General features: G+C 41.9%; 1 protein-coding gene across 6 annotated transcripts in view; it reads right to left on the bottom strand.

Annotated features, from left to right (window-relative positions):
- Window positions 1-3,259: 3,259 nt before the first annotated feature.
- Window positions 3,260-18,805, bottom strand: part of NFIA (nuclear factor I A) — a 362,345-nt gene continuing 346,799 nt past the window's right edge. For all 6 annotated transcript variants that reach the window (XM_032839786.1, XM_032839787.1, XM_032839785.1 and 3 more), the window contains one exon: window positions 3,260-6,092. In XM_032839786.1, the coding sequence (XP_032695677.1) occupies window positions 6,075-6,092 (18 nt within the window). In that variant the 3' untranslated portion in view covers window positions 3,260-6,074. The remainder of the gene's footprint in view (window positions 6,093-18,805) is intronic.

Here is an 18,805-nt window from a genome sequence, read left to right as displayed (position 1 = left end):
TCGGGCCCAAAGTTTGTACAGAGTTTTATTTTTGAAGAAAATATTGCAACTGTGCATGAAACTAAATAGCCATGTGATTTCTTAAAGATTTTTTTTCATTATTTTTTTCTTTTAATATGAGGAAGTCTGGTGTGAAGACGGATCAAGCATGGGTACCTGGCGGAACATTGTCCATTAAGAAAACGCTTCAGGGTCAGCATAGCATCAGTCGAGGGTTAAGGAAAATGTCCCTCGCTTAGAAATGTCCTCAGAGTGTCCTCGTAGCACAGTTCTTGAAACCCAAACGGTCGTTTTGAGACAAAAGTCTTGCCAGGGACTGATTTCTGAAATCAACCACCCATGCTTGTCCCCTAGGAGAAAGAAAACAAAACAAAACAAAAAAACAAAACGAAAACAAAAACACAAGTAATACTGAATTTAAGTAAATGTATACCTCCAAAATACTGAAAACAGCCGAAATCAAGAAAAGACAGAATTTGCGTTCTCAGTGAAATACCTTTAAACCTAGCTGACAAGAACCAAGTCAGAAAAAAAGACTAACATAACTTTGAGTAATATTCATACAGTTCACTAAGCATTATGGAATAGCATGCATTAATATTGTAGGGTTATTTTACATCACCTATACCAGAAGGTCCTGACTGACAGACAGCGAAGGCTACCGGTGTAGAAAAATCTTACTTCAGAAGAGCAATATAATACAGATTTCACAGGCACTACATTTTAATATATCAGGTATTATGCTGGTTTTCTTATAATTCTTTCTGTCCTAAAGCTGGCATTATAACAATGACCAAAAAGGCAAGGATTGAAGTAAACGGAAAGTAGATACCAAAGTTGATATAGGTTTTTTTTTTTTCTTCAGATAGATTAGTGCATAGTTCTCATGCAGATAAACACTGCTATGCATTTACACTGTTGGAAAGCAGAGTGAATTGAGCCCAAGTTGTCACATTGGTGTAAATCATTTTGTCAGCCTGTAATAGCACCATGTAATGGATTTGCATTAAACATTAAATTGATTTCAGAATTGGTGACACAGTATTCACTACAGTTAAGTGCTATGGAATAGCTTCAATGTTACCTGCTATCTATCAAAGCAATTTTCATCCCACTGCTTTTTTTATTGGAAAAAATAAAAGGAAAACATACATGACACTAATTAGGCAAATGCACAGCCTTGGACTTGGAGAAGGCAGAGCGGGTTTACTGTCAAACAGTAAATACATGCATTGACTTCAGGACGAACTTGGCCTTGGAAGCCGATTTGAATGAAAGCTCTGCCGGTGGGCAGTGCAGCTTTCTGAGACCGTCCTAGGACAGATCTCGGAGGGCGGGTGGTGAGGTGCCACTGAAGCTCTCCTTACATTACCATGCCAGTTGTGTTTGAAATTTGTTCTATGGAGGCCTGCTACCGGGGGAAAAACACTGAAAGAAAGGAAAGAAAGAAAGAAAGATGGGGAGACAGAGAGAGACAGAGAGAGAGACAACCACCACTATGGACAAAAAGATATATCCAGAGACATGACGCAAAGTACATTAAATGACATTCCTAGAAATCCCTCCCCTCCCTCCCAAAAAAATCACAAGGAAAAAAATGTTTTTCTTAATCCGGATTTCGTAAATACTTTTTGACAGAATTCAACATATACGGGGATAAGGGTTTGAAAAAGTAAAAGGCAAACTTCTTTGAGATGGGTTTTGCATATTCCTGTGGGCTGACTGAACACCGTGACTCTGGAAAATTTGGGTTCCCTTACACTTCGACTGTCAGAGAATGAAGACCGCAAGCGTGGGAGGTGTACCTGTTGGCTTGCGGGGGAGGGGCGCCCACACCTGACTGCGTGGTGGGGGTGGGGAGGGGCTGACACCAATAACTGCCATGCCAGGGTGTGAAGAAACTTCTAGAAAAAGTTCGCTCGAACCTCAGAGGAAAGTAACAGGCTCTGGGATGGAGAGAGAGCGGCCTCTGCCCATGAATGATCAGAAAAGGAGCATTTTAGTGGCAGGGGGATGGGTCAGAAAAAAAAAAAGCATGTAGAAAAATGATCAGATTTAGTGTTTGTGCCTCTGACTTCAGTTCCCAAAGAAAAACCACAGAGAGTGAGTTGAGGGACTTCTCTTTGTCAATATTGTTAATGCCATTTGATGGGAGAGAAAAAATTCCAATGTGTCTCAGAATTGAGGGCAGGGCCTTTAATTGGCCAGCCCTCAGCCTGTCAGTCTACACACCCCAGGTAGCAAAGTCTTCCTCAAACATCTTCGCTTGGCTTTCATCTAAAAAGGTAAACACTCGGATTGTTGGTGTTTCTTTTTTCCTGCTTGATCACAACTGAACTACAGTTTCCTGCTGCTTTCTGGACAATGAAACATGAACAAAAATGTAACTTAGTGTATTTAATACTTGACCCCTGTTCGTTATCACCCTAGACTGCTTCCTTAATGTTTTAAAGCCTTTAAAACATTTTTTTTTCCTGCAAATCTGTTCAGAGTTCCCTAATTTTAGCTTCATCAAACTTAATACAACAAAATACCTTCAAAAATACAGCATACCTGTAACGTCCATTTACAATGGTTTTTCAGTAGACCTATACTTCTCAAGCATAGGAATATGCTATACCATTGAGAGAAAAAAAAAATAACTGTATTTAAATACTTACAAAAAAAAAAAAAAGGAAACAGGAAAGTTTTAAACTTAAATCCAGTTCCCAAAAGGGGGAGGGGCGGGAAAGAAAGAAAAGCAATTCTATGAACGCTGCCTTTATAATGGACAATCAGAGATTTCACGAGGCTAATTTGACAGAAATTTTTCCTCATTTAAACAACATTACAAAAGTCCTGCATTATAAAATAGGGTAGAATAAATCAGTGTAATCAATAAAACTATACAACAATACAAATTACATATCTTCTGAGTGGGCAGTTTATTCTCTCTCTTTGCAGTCATGACTACAACATGCTCACTAAAAACAACTAAAACTGCCCAAACTATTGCTTAGTTTGTTTTGTTTTAAAAAAAGGGTGCAATTTTATTGTATATACAACCAATTTACTGGTAATACCTTGGCTTATCGCAAGGTTCTGACAAAATGTTTGTCTAGGCTTTTTTCCCTTCACTGTGAAGCACTGAAAGCTGCTATTTTTTTTTGTGGTTTTTTTTTTTGTTGTTTTTGTTTTTTTTACTTTTTCTTTTTTTTAGTGCACATATGTCATAATAAAGTAATGCCCAGCTAAGTGCTATAGGGGAAGGCAAAGTATGCTGGCTGGCTATAGGAAGTGACACCATATACTGACAATCACACCATACAACAGCGCCAAACGACTACTCAACCACTTATCAGACACATATGAAAATCCAAAATGTTTTATTTTATTTTTTTTTCCTTAAATAGAGATAACCAGTAAACAATTTTCAGAACTTGGAAGTTTAAAAACGTGCATATAAAAATGGGCATTATATACTTTTTATTGAATGTGGATTGACTGCAGTCTGCTAAGAAAAATGGGGTGTGGGAGCTGAAGAAAAAGGAAGTTGTCTTTTTTTTTTTTTTTTTAAGGCTTGCTTGTGAAAGGAACAGTTGTAAAAACAAAATTGCTTGAAGCAGGGTCAGCTTAGTGCTTCACAGTTTGACTGCTTCTCTAAGAGGAGCCCTTCCTGCGCACGTGCATTCAAAAATCACAAAAAAAGTACAAAGACAAACACCTAAAACACACTGCGTCAAGTGCAGCACCGACTTTGGTCAAATAAAAAAAATAAAAGAAAAATTAATAATCGCTAAGCTTTTCTACACGATATAAGCAGGTATTGCATATTTTCATATATCTGGGGGGGGGATAAAGGAAGACTCCAAATAAATTGTAAAATGCAGCAACATCCAAAATACTGATATTCTAAGCCATCTACAGATCTCAGAATAGCACTGCCACTGACCACAGAGGACAATAAAGACTACTCCTATCTGTGGAACAACTAACTCTCTATTTAGTTCTAGATGTTGAAACTGACGATGGCTGACATAAAAGTCACATTTACAAAAAGTGTCTCCAAATGCTTGACTAGGGAAAAACCCCTTTCAATAGAGGAGCATGTGCAACAATTCCACAAATAATCGCTATCCAGGGCAAGGCACATTGATATGGAATTTTTGTTTTCGTGCAAATTAAGGAAAAAAAACAAAACAAAACAACATTGTTTCGGGGGGAAAGATGAGGAGCAAAGTGTCTTCCCAAGAATTTCAGTTACTTGATTGTATAGGACAGTAGTAGAACCCTTCTGAAGGGCTGAAAAACATAGTTTAAAGGCAAGTGCCTAGAGTAGGGATTACAATATTGTGTCTTAATGCACTCTACTTTATCCTACATTAACTATATAAAAATTAGTTACTAACACTAGAACATGCAGAGACTTTCTCTGATCAGCAGGGCTTGCCAACCAGAACGTATATATATGTATAGTATAGGAAACCTTCTTGAAGTTGCATGGGAAGCAAAGGGGTGCTTCGCTGTCTGGTAGAAAAATCACTTGCACTTTTTTTTGTTTTTTTTTTTTTGTTTGTTTTTTGTTTTTGTGTGTGTGTGTGTGTGTGTATTTTTTTTTTTTTTTACATAAGCTACAGGACATTTGGGGGTGCAAACTTTTTTTTTTTTTCCCTAACAGGTACCCTTGATCTGAATGGGCACCCACCAGCATTTGTGTCGGTATTGGTTTATTATTATTATTATTATTTTTTCCCCATAGCCCAGTTCAGGGGCGCAAAGGTCTTGAAAATTTCTGGACAATCTCTGGTACAATGAAGTGTCTGATAACTGATAAATCCTATGTTGCTGGATACATGTAAAAATTTTCAGAATTGGCATAATCCATTATAGTGACTTCTAGCTTATAAAATTAACAGATACCATGATTTCATTTTAGTTATGTGCTTTGATAACAGAAAATAATTAATTAGCATTTAATGTAGTTAACATATCGTGGTAAAAGCACCATTAGATTTGTTTTTTTTGTTTTTTTTTTTTTAAATTTTCCTTCAGTTTTTAAAGGGATACAAGTTTAACAATAAAAAACATAAAAAGCAAAAATAGCTCCCCTTTTTCTTGCAAGGCTGTTTTTTACCCCGATAATTTAGAGTCCCGGGGTGGAAGGACTTGAAAAACAAAAATAGAATTTTCAACAATCTCTATCTTACAAAGATATTTAGCTATCCAATGAAATTGCACTTTACTCATTTCAAAATTCGATTGTTTTGATTGATTCCTGTCAGTTTCTGTCAAAACAGACCATCTTCCCCATTTCCATGTGAATTTGTGTGTCATTGTTGAAATTGTTGAAAAAAATGTTTTTTTTTTTTTTTTTTTTAAAATGTAAGTGCAGCATTTCACAACTTTTAAAAAACTGAATAGTAGTAGTAGTAGTTTGTCATTTCGGAATTGTTCTGCAATGTGAGTGGATCCACTGTCCTTGTGGGCCATGTTATATATTTAACTGCTGACTGCTGAACCAAACCAAACTAAAAGAAAAAATAAAAAAAGGAACATAACTGCATTTTCTTTTTCCAATATGTTACAGAAAAACATTGCCCTTTGACTGTCCCATAAGTTATATATTGCAGATCTCAGCTACTACAAAAGATTTAGTTCTCCATGTGCCTCCTGATGACTCAAGGAGGCTCACACCTGTGTGGGTAAATTCATGAAATACTGTGAAACAGCCAGGCTCCATAAGGAAAGTGTGTTACAACAGGAAGTCAGTGAGCAAGGGTAGACCTCCACTAGCCACATCACCTAATGCTCACGCTACCACGGAAAACACTCCAAATGTTACAAAGCCCAACCATTTCCAGCACCATATGAGAAAATTACAACAGTCCCTAAAGTATTTAAAAAAAAAAATCCCAAAAGGTTATGGCCTTTGCTGTTTGACCATAATGCTTGCTGTTTCCATGTACAAGTTGATTTGATTCTCCCCTTCCACTGACAGTGAAGTTGTAACCGCGCTGGGTTGAGGACGCGTCCATGTTACAGTGTTGAGAAGGGGTCAGGTGGTCTGTCTGGTGGATGGTGGGACGCCGCGACTTTTATCCCAGGTACCAGGACTGGAAGACAAAAGGAAAAGAGCGATTAGGGGTACAATTTGGAAAGTGACATATTTTAGAAGTCGCTCTTCCAACTGTGAAATTGGGATCTATATTAGGAATGAAGTGGGGGAGGGGAGAGGGTTTTCTGGGACTGGAAGAGAGGAGTGATAGACAGTAGTAAATCCTGAGTCACTGAAGCTGATCTTAATCCTCCGAAGTTGAACCTCAGTGTCTTCATTGGGATTTGCCAATATTCAGAGTGTGTCTCAGAAATGAAGTATTTATGTCCACCTGAAATATGCATATGGGTTTCGCAGTCGGGTGGGGCAGCTGCAGGAGGGTGAGAAGCTTGATCATCCTGTCACTGAGTCCTCAGTGGCCAGCACAGTGCCTGGAGTAGAAGGTTCTCCACAAAGAAGTATTGAATGAATGGACAAAGGGTGAGGGAAGAGGCTTCTTGTGCTGATCAATGTCTACTTGGAGGATTTTCACATCTCCTTTTCCATGAGATGGAGGCACTGAAGACAGTGTCGTGACATTCTTTGAATGGGCGCAGATGATCAACATTGATATTAAAATAAGTGGAGGTGAAGTACGAAAAAGTGCTGCACGCAGAGTCCTGGGTGACTTGGGCAAGTCACGGCACCTCTTTGATACCCAGTTTCCTTTATGTGTGCCTGAAGTGGATTTCATGAGGTAAAATGCTCCTTTCAGTTCAATATTTGTAAGATAATTTTTCACAAATGACATAGAAGAATCCAATGGGATTAAGATTTCACCCTATTGGGCTGCCATGATGTCCAAAGGACAAAAATGAGGCCATTGCATAGTCCTTATTCTTGCTTTTTTTCATTCAGTACTTACTGAGAGCATTCCATATGCCTGCTGGGCCCAGTTACGAGTCACCTCTTCCTTTCAAAAATCCTTAGGGACTGGCTTTGGACAACAGTCTGGTGATACATCACTTTATGGGCCAGCACTGCTTTCTCTGTTAGCTAAACAAAGTTACCACTTATGGTCTAATCTCAGAGTCGGTTTCTCAAGTGAAATGGGGAAGTGTTTGGCTTTCACCAACTTTTCCCTAGAGATACCCTGCCAAATTCACCACATTCATCATCATTCACAGAAAAATCGTCAACTTCCAGCAAAAGTAAATGTCTCTGAAATCTCTGAGTTGGCAGTGTCAGAAAGGGGCACCTTCCAGTGGATTCAGTCAGATGAAGGCTCATCGGCGCCCAAGAAATTCAATTAGGTAAAGGACGGCCTCTGATCCCAGGGGTGAATGGCACAATGATAGCTACGTGGATACCTACCAGGTATGAAATTTCCTGGTCACACAAGCTACCTTTGATTTCCAGAGGACTTGAAAAACCCAAGCCTAACCTGAAAAACTACTCATCCTGTGTACTTTTAGATGTTCTTCTTTGACCACATGCTCTGGGGAACACAATAAAGCCTCTTGTGTCCCGAAAGGAAATCATCCTGGCAAAGACACGGCCTAAATCTAACTGGACAAAAGGAAGAAGACGGAAAAGAGAGGAGAGGGGAGGCAAGGCCCGAAATGTATTTCCAGGAGGCCTCTCGTCACAGCTAAGGGATCCAGGCGTGCCTCAGCCCTCAGACACGGTCTCTCACTCACAAAATAGTCTCCAAGTTTGGGTTCAGAGAATAATGCTTACAGGATTTCTGTTCTCACACTTTCTAAGTCAGTTGTGAAATTCCAGCCTTCTTCAATCTGATGCTGCATAGTAGCTCTCGAAGCAAACACCGGGGACCCAGGGAGACGGCAGGGGGAGCAGTTTTCCATACCACAGTTTCTGGACACAACCTCAGCGCACTACAAAAATCTGCAGTGGCTCTGCACTTCTCTTAAAAAGCAAAGCAAAAAAAAAAAAAAAGTTTCTTCACACATCTTACTATTCAGTGTGTGCCTTGCCGACAAGGTTACCCCAGAGCAGCTCTGTAATCCTTCACTGAAATAGGCTTTATTGATTGCTCTGGTCTATTGTTCTCTTTTCAAGTCCCCCAAGTTCAAGTTCATCCTGGTGTTACATCATGTCTGGTTGCTAAGAGCAACCAGACAGACCCAGACGTGACTATCATTAGCAAGAAACCCTCCGCTCTCCTCCCACCAACCTTCCAGTGGCTCTGACGTAGCAGGCCCACTGCAAACACATTGAAGTATTTATTCTGCCTAATTTATGACCTACACAGCAAGCAAGACCCCCACTCCAAAAACCAACACTGTTGTATATTTAATTAATCTGTCTTTCTCTGGCACTTGGGAAAGTTAGACAAAGGACTAATTATTGTGTTTCACTCTCCACACTTTTCTTTGGGGGGGGTGAGTATTTGCATGGGAAAGAAAACTACAAGGCCTAGCATTGCGCACCCCCCCCTTTTCTTTTTGCCCTATTGACATTTCATGAAATACTTTAGCTGCTTAAGGGAATTAGAAAAAAAATGCGATGTGAATGTTACTCCTTCTGAGTTGGTATTCAGTAACACAAATCAACTCATGACATGTTTAAATTTAAATGCTAACCACACACTCTCAGAGTTACTTTAAAGGTTAGTTTTTAATCAATAGAAGTTGCTGACTCCGGGTTTTTGAGCTGCGCACTGCAGCTCTTGGGCTTTTGTCTACCGTTAGAGCTTTCAAACTTTTTTTTTTTCCTTGAGATGATTTTAGCAATGATTTTCAGACACAGAAGGCTATTGTGCTCTGACCAGCAACATGTCAATAGAGAAGCGAGTTGCCCTGTGGTGTGGTGTCAATATGACTCCTGAAGGCATGGGTTGGGGGTCTTTAATAACCCGTGAAAAAAACTTAATTAACCCTTTCAGGCCCAAACCAAAACCTATTCTTAAACTTTTTCACTCCTGTAATTTGACCATTAGTACTTATTTCAACATCACACTAATCTTCATGACAATTAACCCAGCTACTTGACCAAGGCTTTCCCCAGAATGGGAAATCAACTGGTTAGGGGAAACCACACAGGGAATTTGTTTTTTGTTTTTTGCGGTTTTTTGGAGGTGGGGGGGATGTGGTCTCTTTGATGAAATCATTTATTTGCTGAGATGGCAGATAAACAGAATAATAATAATAAAAAAACTCATCCATTTCACTGTATTATCTTCTCACAATCAGTGTGTAGCTGAAGATGCTCCCAATTTCTTTATGATGAATGTGAGAGTTACACATGTAATATGCCACTCGATTTCTAGAAACTTCCATGAACTACTAGTAACAGCAAATGGACAAGACAGTGTTTGGAAAAGCCCACTTGTCTCTTGTGATGTTTTCTTAGAAAATTTATTAAGCAAGCAGTGCTAGTTTTAAAACGTCAATTGAAGAATGACTCCGAACATTTTTTTTTTCCTTGGGTCATACATGAGAAATATAAAAATACTCCTGAGGTTGTTAAATTGTTGGAGTTGAGTAGCAAATCACTGGGAAAATGGTGCCATACTAAACGAAATTCATTTATGGAGTCAAAAAATTGTCTTCAGACATTTACTGACACAAGGTTACATTTCATATGGTTTCTGCCTTCATATTTTATAAACCCCTTAATCTAACCTACTGTATCCAGATGGACTACAAAGGAATCTCTGTCCCTTATCTGCAGAGAGTTCCAATACTACAATACAATATAGGACGATGTTATCTTGATACATTTACATTAAGGAAGTAAACACAGAGCTTTGATCTATTTTTTCCCTCAGAGACTTCCAGCTATCGTTGTTTCGGAGATCCATAAATCCACACTCCCACAGAGGCTCCAGTTCAGTAAAATTACTGTTACATTCACCGTTTCTACAGTTTGGGATGTGCTGGGGGAAGCGGTGAGGGGAGGTGGTAATTGTCCTCTCTCAGTGTTCAAGGTGAAACATCAAAAGAAACCTGCAGACCAGGACCAGAGCTCAGCTTTCCTTTTCTCCAGTCAAATGAAGAAGTAATCTCATCAGGTTGGAAAGTGCTGACTAAGGATTTAATAAAGTGCCTGCAGATGTGGTGTCTCTAAGGTATTCAACTCATGTAATGCAAAACAGCTCCACACTGAATGTGCTTATAAAATTTCATTTAACCATTGCAGCGCGAAATTTTTTTTTGCACCGTTCTCTTAGGAGTTTTATCACACTTCCCGCCCCTTAATTTACAGCTCCATGAAAGTTCGAATCCCCTTCTGCTGGGATTCTGGAATCCTCACAGTAGTCAGGTTTTACGAACCATAAACAATATCCATCCGGCTGCATCCTAAACAGGAAGGCTGGGATGGCAGCAGGCACCTCTGACAGTGCCAGGCTCTTTCCTTTCTTATGCCCCATAGAAAGCAATTAGGAAACTTTTCCAAAATTTGGTCATGAGGTGGGCCCAAGACATGGTCGAAGACGAAGACGGGACTCCTTCGTCAACAACAAATGTTGTACTGTGAATAACAACTTTTTTTTTTAAGGGTCTTTTACATACTCTTCTCCCTAAGAGGGCAGGATGTATATTTGAACAACAAAAGGAAATGCAAGTCTGTTTGAGATAGCTATATTTTACTTTAACCAAAAAAAAAAAAAAAAAAAAAAAAGAGGGTGCAGGGGGTGGGGATGGGGAAGGTGGTACAGACCGAGACGCAGCAGTATCTGTTTTTCAGATTAAAAAGTTAAACAAAAGGCCTAAAGGGCAAAGTTGAACACTGCGGAAGGAGGCTGTTAATGTGGAATCCAGAACTGGGTGTGACGCTTCGCTTTCTTCTCCAGGCAAGGTGGGTTATTTAAGGACATTCGCACAGATGAAACAGAGACATGCACATACTGGGAGGCCTCTGTCCCCACTGCCCCAGCAGGCCCAACTCCTCATCAGCCCGGAAGAGGACGCTACACAGCAGGACTGTGTGAGCTGTGGCCGCCATTTTGACTCTTCTCTTGAGGAGCCGTGTCTCTACTGGGTCGCACTCTTCCTGTTCATTGTTTTTGGATTCCCACTCTTGTTTGGATGAGCTAAAGCCCACTGTTGAGCCCAAATGAGTTGCCCTTGGCAAATCAGCCCAAAGCTTGGTAGCTCCCCCGTGCCCTTTCAATACAACAGAAATGGACAGGCCTTCCAGGTTTCTCACAGCAGTAGACACCATTCTGGAGCATTTCTTCACTCATTCTACAAGCACCAGGGGCATAATGTGTGTTCAGTGCTATGTATGCTAGGCCCTGGGGATAGAATGGGAACGACAGACAGGTCTTGCCCTTAAGGAGGCATTGGGCAGAAAGATGGCACTGAACTGCAGCCTTCTATACCTTTCAAGATACCAGGTACCCTGTTGTCCTCACAGTAGGATCAACCTTTATCGACCCTAATACTGACTGATGAGGCTGAGCATCTAATGTCCAAGGGACCCACGACCGAGTCCTGCTTTTTCCTTTAACTAGTTGTGTGACTTGAAGTAAGCAGGTCTTTGTCCTCGGGCCCCTAGAGGACTGCCATGAGGACTACTCTGCACGACAGGAGAGGGAACAGGTTCTTATACAACGGTTTCTTCTGAGAAAGGTGGGCAGCTATCCACAGGTGTAAGTTACTGGTATTGCCAGCCACAGGCTTTGATCTCGGCCATCATTTTTCTTGTCTGATTGTGTTAATTAAAGAAAGCCTGTTTTCAATAATGCTAACCCAAGACTTGTTTATTGTACAGGAAACTATTAAAACATTAATGGGCCATGATTGGCCCCACTTACCTTTGTGGCCTTATCTTTTCACTGCTTGTACTCAACACTTGTGCTGTGTTAAACTTCTTCCAGATCCCCCAAAGCCAAATGCTTTCTCCCTGCTGGGCCTTGGCACAGGCTATCCCATTCTCCTTGGCTTTGCTAACACTTGCTAGTTCTTGTGTTCTCAGGTTAGCATCCCTTCTTCCCAGGGGTCTTTCTCCAGGCTTTTTGTCCTGGGGTTTACCTCTGTCACAGTCTCTGAACTGTAATTAACCTGTGTTTTCCCCGAGAAAATGGGTATCTTGTTGAATGTGGCATCCCCAGTGTCTTGCCCAGTGGCTGGGGCAGAGTAGGCACCTACTAAATACAGTTGAAGGGAGGGAGGGAGGGAGGGAGGGAGGGAAGGGCTGTCTCTAAGTTTCTTGAAGCCTGGTGTCAGTCACCCCAATAGGGTATTTAGATGGATGACTTCTAGCATAGCTGTGCCACATCCATGTTCATGCCATGTGGCCACCCCCCCAACCCCTGCCATGACAGACACTCTTTTGAGAGACACACACAGGTCTCCACGAGCTGCCCCAGGCAGTTCTGATGGAAGAGCTGCTGCAGTGGGGCCAACTGTGGCCAACTGCGTCAGTAGCACGTGCAATGGTTTTGTAACATGGACGGCTGCCTATTTACTACAAGCACAGAGGATTTGTCCAAACCACCGCTCCCTGGAGAGTGACCGGGCTGCTCCCAGCCAAGACCTCCGTTTGGTTCAAACCTCAAGACGGGAAAACACTAATCTTTTTACCCAATAAGCCATCCAGCACCTCCAAACCTTGAGCGTACACACACAATCCAATTATTCCTACTGTAGTTCCAAAGTCTGAATCTTTCAACGTCTTCCGACTTGCCCTAGTGTCTGCCTCCCCATCAAATACGTTTTTCTTTTTTGGTCTCCCTTTACATTTTCATCTGAGTAACCTATTACCTCACGAAACTCTGGCCCGCTCAAGTTCGCTCTGCAGATTTCCAAGAGGGCTATGTGCATCCTGGTGGAGCTCGGGCCCCAGAGGCCGAGTTAGCAGAATCCCATCGTTTAACCAGTACACGGCATTCTGTACTAGTTAAGTCATCTTAGGCAAGTTAGTTAGCACTCCCGAGTCTTAGTATGAGGCTCCATGAAATGGAGATAAAAACTTGATCAGTTTTTATGGGGCTTAGATGAGCTAATGTCCAGGTAGAGGCAAGCACAGAAAACCAGAAGGCCCAGGTAAATGGACTCTCTAACTCTAACATGTGTATGGGTCCTAAGGTCCATGTGAGACCCCAGGAGGGCCGGTTCCCTTGGAAAGTCATCGCTCAACAAGGTGTCTCTCTCTTACTTAATGATATAATTTCTTAGTTAAAAGTAGCAGCTGCATCAGTTCCATTCCCCCAGTTGCAAGAGAAAGTTCTTGAGAAAATAAAAATCTGTCTTTAATTGCGGTATTAAAATCAGAGCAGCGAAATCAACCACACAAAAGGAATTGGCTCAAGTTTATGAAAGGCATTTGGGCCCTTGCCTTGCAAGGCTAAACTGCACGCCTTGGAAGTTGGGGGTGAGCAGGGGGGGTGGGGGGGGGAGGCAGGGAGTGCGGTGGGGGGGGGGGTCGTCAGGCAACCAAGTGGGACAGAAACAATCCTATTTTGGTTTTTGTTAGCGAACGGCATACTACATAGATCAGAGACTTCTTATAAAATACAAACCCCCACTGTACACAAAGCACAGGAAAATGTGAGGAAAAAAGGGAAAAACTAAAAGCAGCTTAGGGTGTGTTAACGCTGCTATTCTGTCAGCTTAAAGAGTATTTTATGCTTGATCAACAGCTCTTTTTTATTGTGCTTTTCTTTCATTCATTCAAGACATCAAAGCCGGGCACCACCAGCGTACCTGCCCTTCTGGAGCCGCTTGTGACGGGGTTCTAATGAAGCACGACTCTGGGAGCCGGAGACCCCCGTGGACACGGCAGTTCAAAGGGAATATTTCAACAATGATTACATTTTGTAAATCTTTTTATGAAAGAGACAGCTTATTTCCTGCTTTTTCATGAAAAATAGATTCTATCCATTAAAGTGAGCCCGCGCCACGGAAGCTGCTTGAGATCTGAGGTGCAGCGTGGAGATTAAGGGGACAACAGCCCCAATGAAATTGTCCAGAGTTCCTATCTGTTTGGCTGGGATGGCACTGCCGGATTTTCCGGGTGGAGCCTGGACCGTGCGCTGGACGGCTCTGCTCTAGCGGAAATGCGGTGACAATGGTGCTTCGAGCTTGATTTTCAGCCGGGGGGCCTGCTGTTTATTATTTGTTCCTTTTTATTCTTTTTGATTCCACTAAGTCCAAACCTAATATCGGAAGGCATCAGGCCACCCTTTTATGGCGCAGGGAAAAAAGATGAAAGATTTGAGTTACAGATTCATTAAATGCTGTTATTTTTAATGCCCCAAAATGGGACAGACCCTTTTTGCACGTGGGAAGTTAGCCATTAAAAAGCTGGCTCTGGTCTGAAGATACAATACCGTCTTTATTATTGGCTAATGTCTGCCCCAGGGGCAAAACTAAAGAAGGCAGGCTACCCTTTTGTAATTTTTGATTTCAGTATTAAGATAATCTTTCCTTGGGTCTTTCTTTTTTCTTACTTTCTTTCCTTTTTTTTTTTTTTTTTTTTGGTGGTGGGGAGAGTTGAGTATAGTAGGGACGGAGGAGAATGATTTCCTAGGGAGCTATGAATGAAAAAAAATGTATGTTTTCTGCACATCATATTCCAACCATAATTAAATGCCTGTTGTCTAACAAGTACAGACAGTCACACTTGGGGCTGGCCCAATGGTGGTCCAGGGAGGTAACCTTTCTTGTTTAAAAAGAGAGGCGTGGGAGTGGAGGTCAGAGCTCAGCAGAGCGTGGCCACATTGTAATAATCATTCCACCCAGTGCTTCTCTCCGGCTCCTACTCTTCCCACCGAGCTAAGAAGCCCTTCCCAAACACCACTCAGGTTCACAGCACATCTATCATGTAGATGTAGTGTTTGGATTGTACAGGTAGAGAAAGTTTAGAAAGGGGAAAAAAAAAGAACATTAGAGCGAAAAGTCCAGTTATTACAAAAAGTCTCCCAGAGACGTTCTGCAATAGAATGACGGAGGATCTGGTAGTTTGCCAGAAATGAATTCCCAAACTAACCTTTTTAGCCAAAGAGCCTTTTAGGCACCGGATGGCATCTGCCACCTTTGGACCTTTCCACTGCAGCTGGCGCTGACTGGCATGGCCCAGAGCACAGGTCTTTGCTTCTGTCCCCTTTATTCACCCTCTGGTCACAGTCCGGGTTCCTTCCTCCTGTCCTTTTCAAGCCCCGTTTCCTGCCAGCCCCCCCTCCCCTCTAGCCAGTCTCTTTCTCTCCTTCTCCACCTGGGTTTGAGCCCCTCCTCCCCCAGGATTTAGAGCAGACCCCTCCTCTCCCAAAGGCCACAGAAACCAACAGCCCTTCCTCCTCCATTCACCAGATTAAGAAAGGAAGCACAGACCACACTCAGCCACAGCCACAAGCACCCCCCACCCCCCAGCAGCTGGAATGGAGGGCTTCTTAGTAAACTAAAGAGCCAAAGAAATGAGGCTTAGAGGCAGAATTGGGGCAGAAGGTGGAGGAGGCTGTAGCATCTCAGTTCTCGAAACCCATGAGAAAAGAGACAATAGTGAGGTGCACCTCAGCATGGGACTATGAATTGGGAGTCCCAGCTCAGTCTCTGGCTGCCCTGGGAGTGGCATCCCAGGAGGCCACTCTGATTCTGCTTACAAAGATCCCATTCCTAAACTTCTTTACTTTCTGGCAACACCTGCTTTTCCATTTCACTAGTTCCAGGAGTCATCTTTTCTTTGTTCACAGCGTGGATGGGCTACTGGGGTAAGACTGTTCATATTCTACTTTCTGTGTCTTCGTGGGTCTGACTTGACTTATCCGCAAGGCAGGACTGGGTATACCAGTTATCATGGCATTGGCGGGAGGAGATAACAAACACAAAACACAAAACTTTCAAATACTGGCCTAAATGACTTCAAAATACCAGCCAGGAGGGTAAGCATTATGGTCATGGGAGGCCAGGTGTTGCTGTCATCTTGATGGCTTGGGGTGGGGTCAAGGTCTCTCTACCCTGGATAGAAATGGAATGATTTCCCCGAACCCAGGCCCAGCTCCATGTGACATCCTTAAAAGCACAAACCAGGGATCAGTGAACAATGCTTTCCTCCTCCTTCTGAAAATGTGGTAGGATTTAGGGTTTTATGGCAACACAACTTGTCTTTGTTAAGACGTGACTTGCAAAACAAACCCACATGGGGGAGTTGGCAGTTTCAAATGACAGTACTTTTTTTTTTAATGCTGAAACAGCAAATGCTTTTTATGTTCAGATTTATTTCCTTCTAAATTTGTAGATTAAATTTACAACTAAGCAATATTCATTACTACAAACGATTCGATTCTTCCTGAATATTTCTAGGGGAGGTGAGTGGGAAGCTTCTTTGTGGGGTCGGGGTGGAGAGTTGAACAAAGGCAATGATCCTATAACATTAGCACTCTGTAGGAAGGGTCTTACCAACGGTTTGGCCATACACATCATACATAGGACCAGCAGAGCTGTTTGGTTTCCCTGTCAGGAATCTGTGCTTTTTAGAGAGAGGTAGTATCATTCTAACACAGAAAATTTAATTAATTCATTTTTACCTTTCCAGTCATGCCTTTAGAGATGGTAGAGATCTCCCAAGCAAAGATTACTGAAGACGGATTTAAGAATGTGTTTTATAATATCAAGCACGGTAACAAAATCACCTACTTTGTTGTCCGATAAATCCTACCAGGTATGGCTTCCCTAGTAACTGACATTTCGGAACAAACTCAGAACTCACACACACACAGTGCTGATCTGGAACAGTTAACGCATCCCGCTATCGCTTTATTATATTTTAATGAAACCAATTACACATTGGACTGTTATACGTTCATTGACTCTTTAAATATCCTTTTCTCTTGTTAAATCACCATAGGGATGGGAGAGCCTAGCGTTCATTTTGTAAGAATAGTGCTAAGTTCAAATGACACCTGTTAACTTTCACTGGAATCTGCAATCACAGAAATCTTGCCACTCTACCGCCTTGTGCTATCTTAAAGGTGTTGAGTTAAAAAAAAAAAAAATACCTGAAGATTTTTCTTTCTCTTCGAGGAGTGAATTTTCTGAGCTAAAATATTGTTTCCTGTTGTACTCCATCAGCCTTTTGGCGTTGCTCTTCAAGAACACGTTTACGAGTTCAAGTTCAGGTTTAAACTAAATAAAACACTCCTTAGGAGTTTATAACTGAGCCTCATTTACATGTGTTCCCTCTGAGCTCTGCCTGCCTCAGTGTGTGAGTTTCCAAGGCTTGGTGAAGGAATGTTTTACAGTTGGAATCTGCACCACTTTCTCAGGCATTTCAGACTCTGAGGCTGGGCACACAAGCTTTAGTTAGTATTCAAAGTTTCCTCAGATCTGCTATAAAGTCAAAGAAAGAGAAAGAAAGACAAGACAGGGGCCAACTGTATCTTCTTGATTTTCCCTATCGGGCTTTCAAGTTAAAATTTCAGTTGAAAAGTGAGTAACAGATTCTAGAAGTATGTTCTAGAATTTCACAGCCATGACTTTGAATTTCTCTGCAATCGTTTTCAGCATTTTGTGAAAATGGTTGGTATGTATTTAATCTCTTCAGATATAAAAACTACGGCTTCCCAAGCTGTTTTTCCTGCCTTGAAAATGCAGATGAAGAGTATTATGAAAATAAATGTCCTGCTCCCACAAAAAAAAAAAAAAAAAGGGATCCCATATTGCATTTATGAAAAAACCTAAGGGATTTTTTTAGGTCAGAAAGAACTCAGGGATTTTCCGGACAATCAAGGTACACTGGAGAGGAAGAAATAGCTATTTTGGGATGGGAACCAGGAAGAGTTAAAGTAGGGATTCTTAATGCTATTATAGGGAACCAATCTGGAGAGAGCTGACTCTCTCCCGTGACTCACTAAAGTTAAGGCTAAGTGAGAGAAAGACTAAGACTAAGCCAGAGAAAGTGGCTATGATCTTCATGGACAGAAATGGAAAGAAAACCAGAGAAACAGTATCATGGACTCTGCCCCTCAGCTTCTCTCTGAAATTTGAGTTTATCTAGCGAGAAAGTAGGTAGAGGAGTAATACGCCAGTGATGCCGGGCCTGAGAGCTACTTTCCAGGATCTCTTCATCCTGGGATGCTTCCCTCCTGATAGGCGAGCACATCCAGCATCACCTCGGGTTGTGGCATTCCACGCTTCAGTGGCTGCCTCCCTGCAGAGGCAAGTGATGAGGCAAGTAGTCCCAGAGAGAGTAAGCACCGCTATTGGGTTAGACAAGACTCTGCCTGGCCCAGGGTGGATGGACAGAGTCCACAATGAATCTGTGTCTCAGTTAAGAAGGGATGAAGAAGACCACCTTCCTAGCATGGTGGTTGCGAGGATAAAATGAAGTAATATATGGAAGTGTTTTCTGTCTTAAGGAGACTATGCAGAACTGAGGCTTGTTTCAAGGTATTCTTTTCTGACATGGGGAAGACAGAAACCGCATCTTTCTAGGCCAGGTCACTGCTCTTCTTGGCTTAGTACAATGAGGGGCAGTCCTGTCTCTTGAATCAATACAGTAACAGCATGTGTATGCTCGCCATATACTTTTTTCTTCCATCCCCTGAACTTAGGTTAGCTCAAATGCTGAGAAACATCAAGGATTTTCTAGAAACAAATTAAATGTGAATACGCTTCCAACTAAAGCTCTTTGCTGTGAAAATAAGAAGTTTCTTCTACTGGATAAGGACATGAATAAAAAGTGGAATCTTTAGATGATATTCTGAAGAAAGGGGTGGTAAAAGGAGTCTCTTTTCGGGTGGTGGTTTTCTTACGGTGATCGAGGAGAACCTGGGCTCTTAGGGAACCCTAAGAGTTCCTCAGCCTTTGGCCAGGAATGATTGGC

The sequence above is a fragment of the Lontra canadensis genome, unplaced genomic scaffold, assembly GCF_010015895.1.
Source record: "Lontra canadensis isolate GAN:19392208 unplaced genomic scaffold, GSC_riverotter_1.0 scaffold109, whole genome shotgun sequence".
NCBI classification, from domain to species: Eukaryota; Metazoa; Chordata; class Mammalia; order Carnivora; family Mustelidae; genus Lontra; species Lontra canadensis.
The sequence above is the reverse complement of the archived record's forward strand: the minus strand, read 5'-3'. Positions and strand labels throughout refer to the sequence as shown.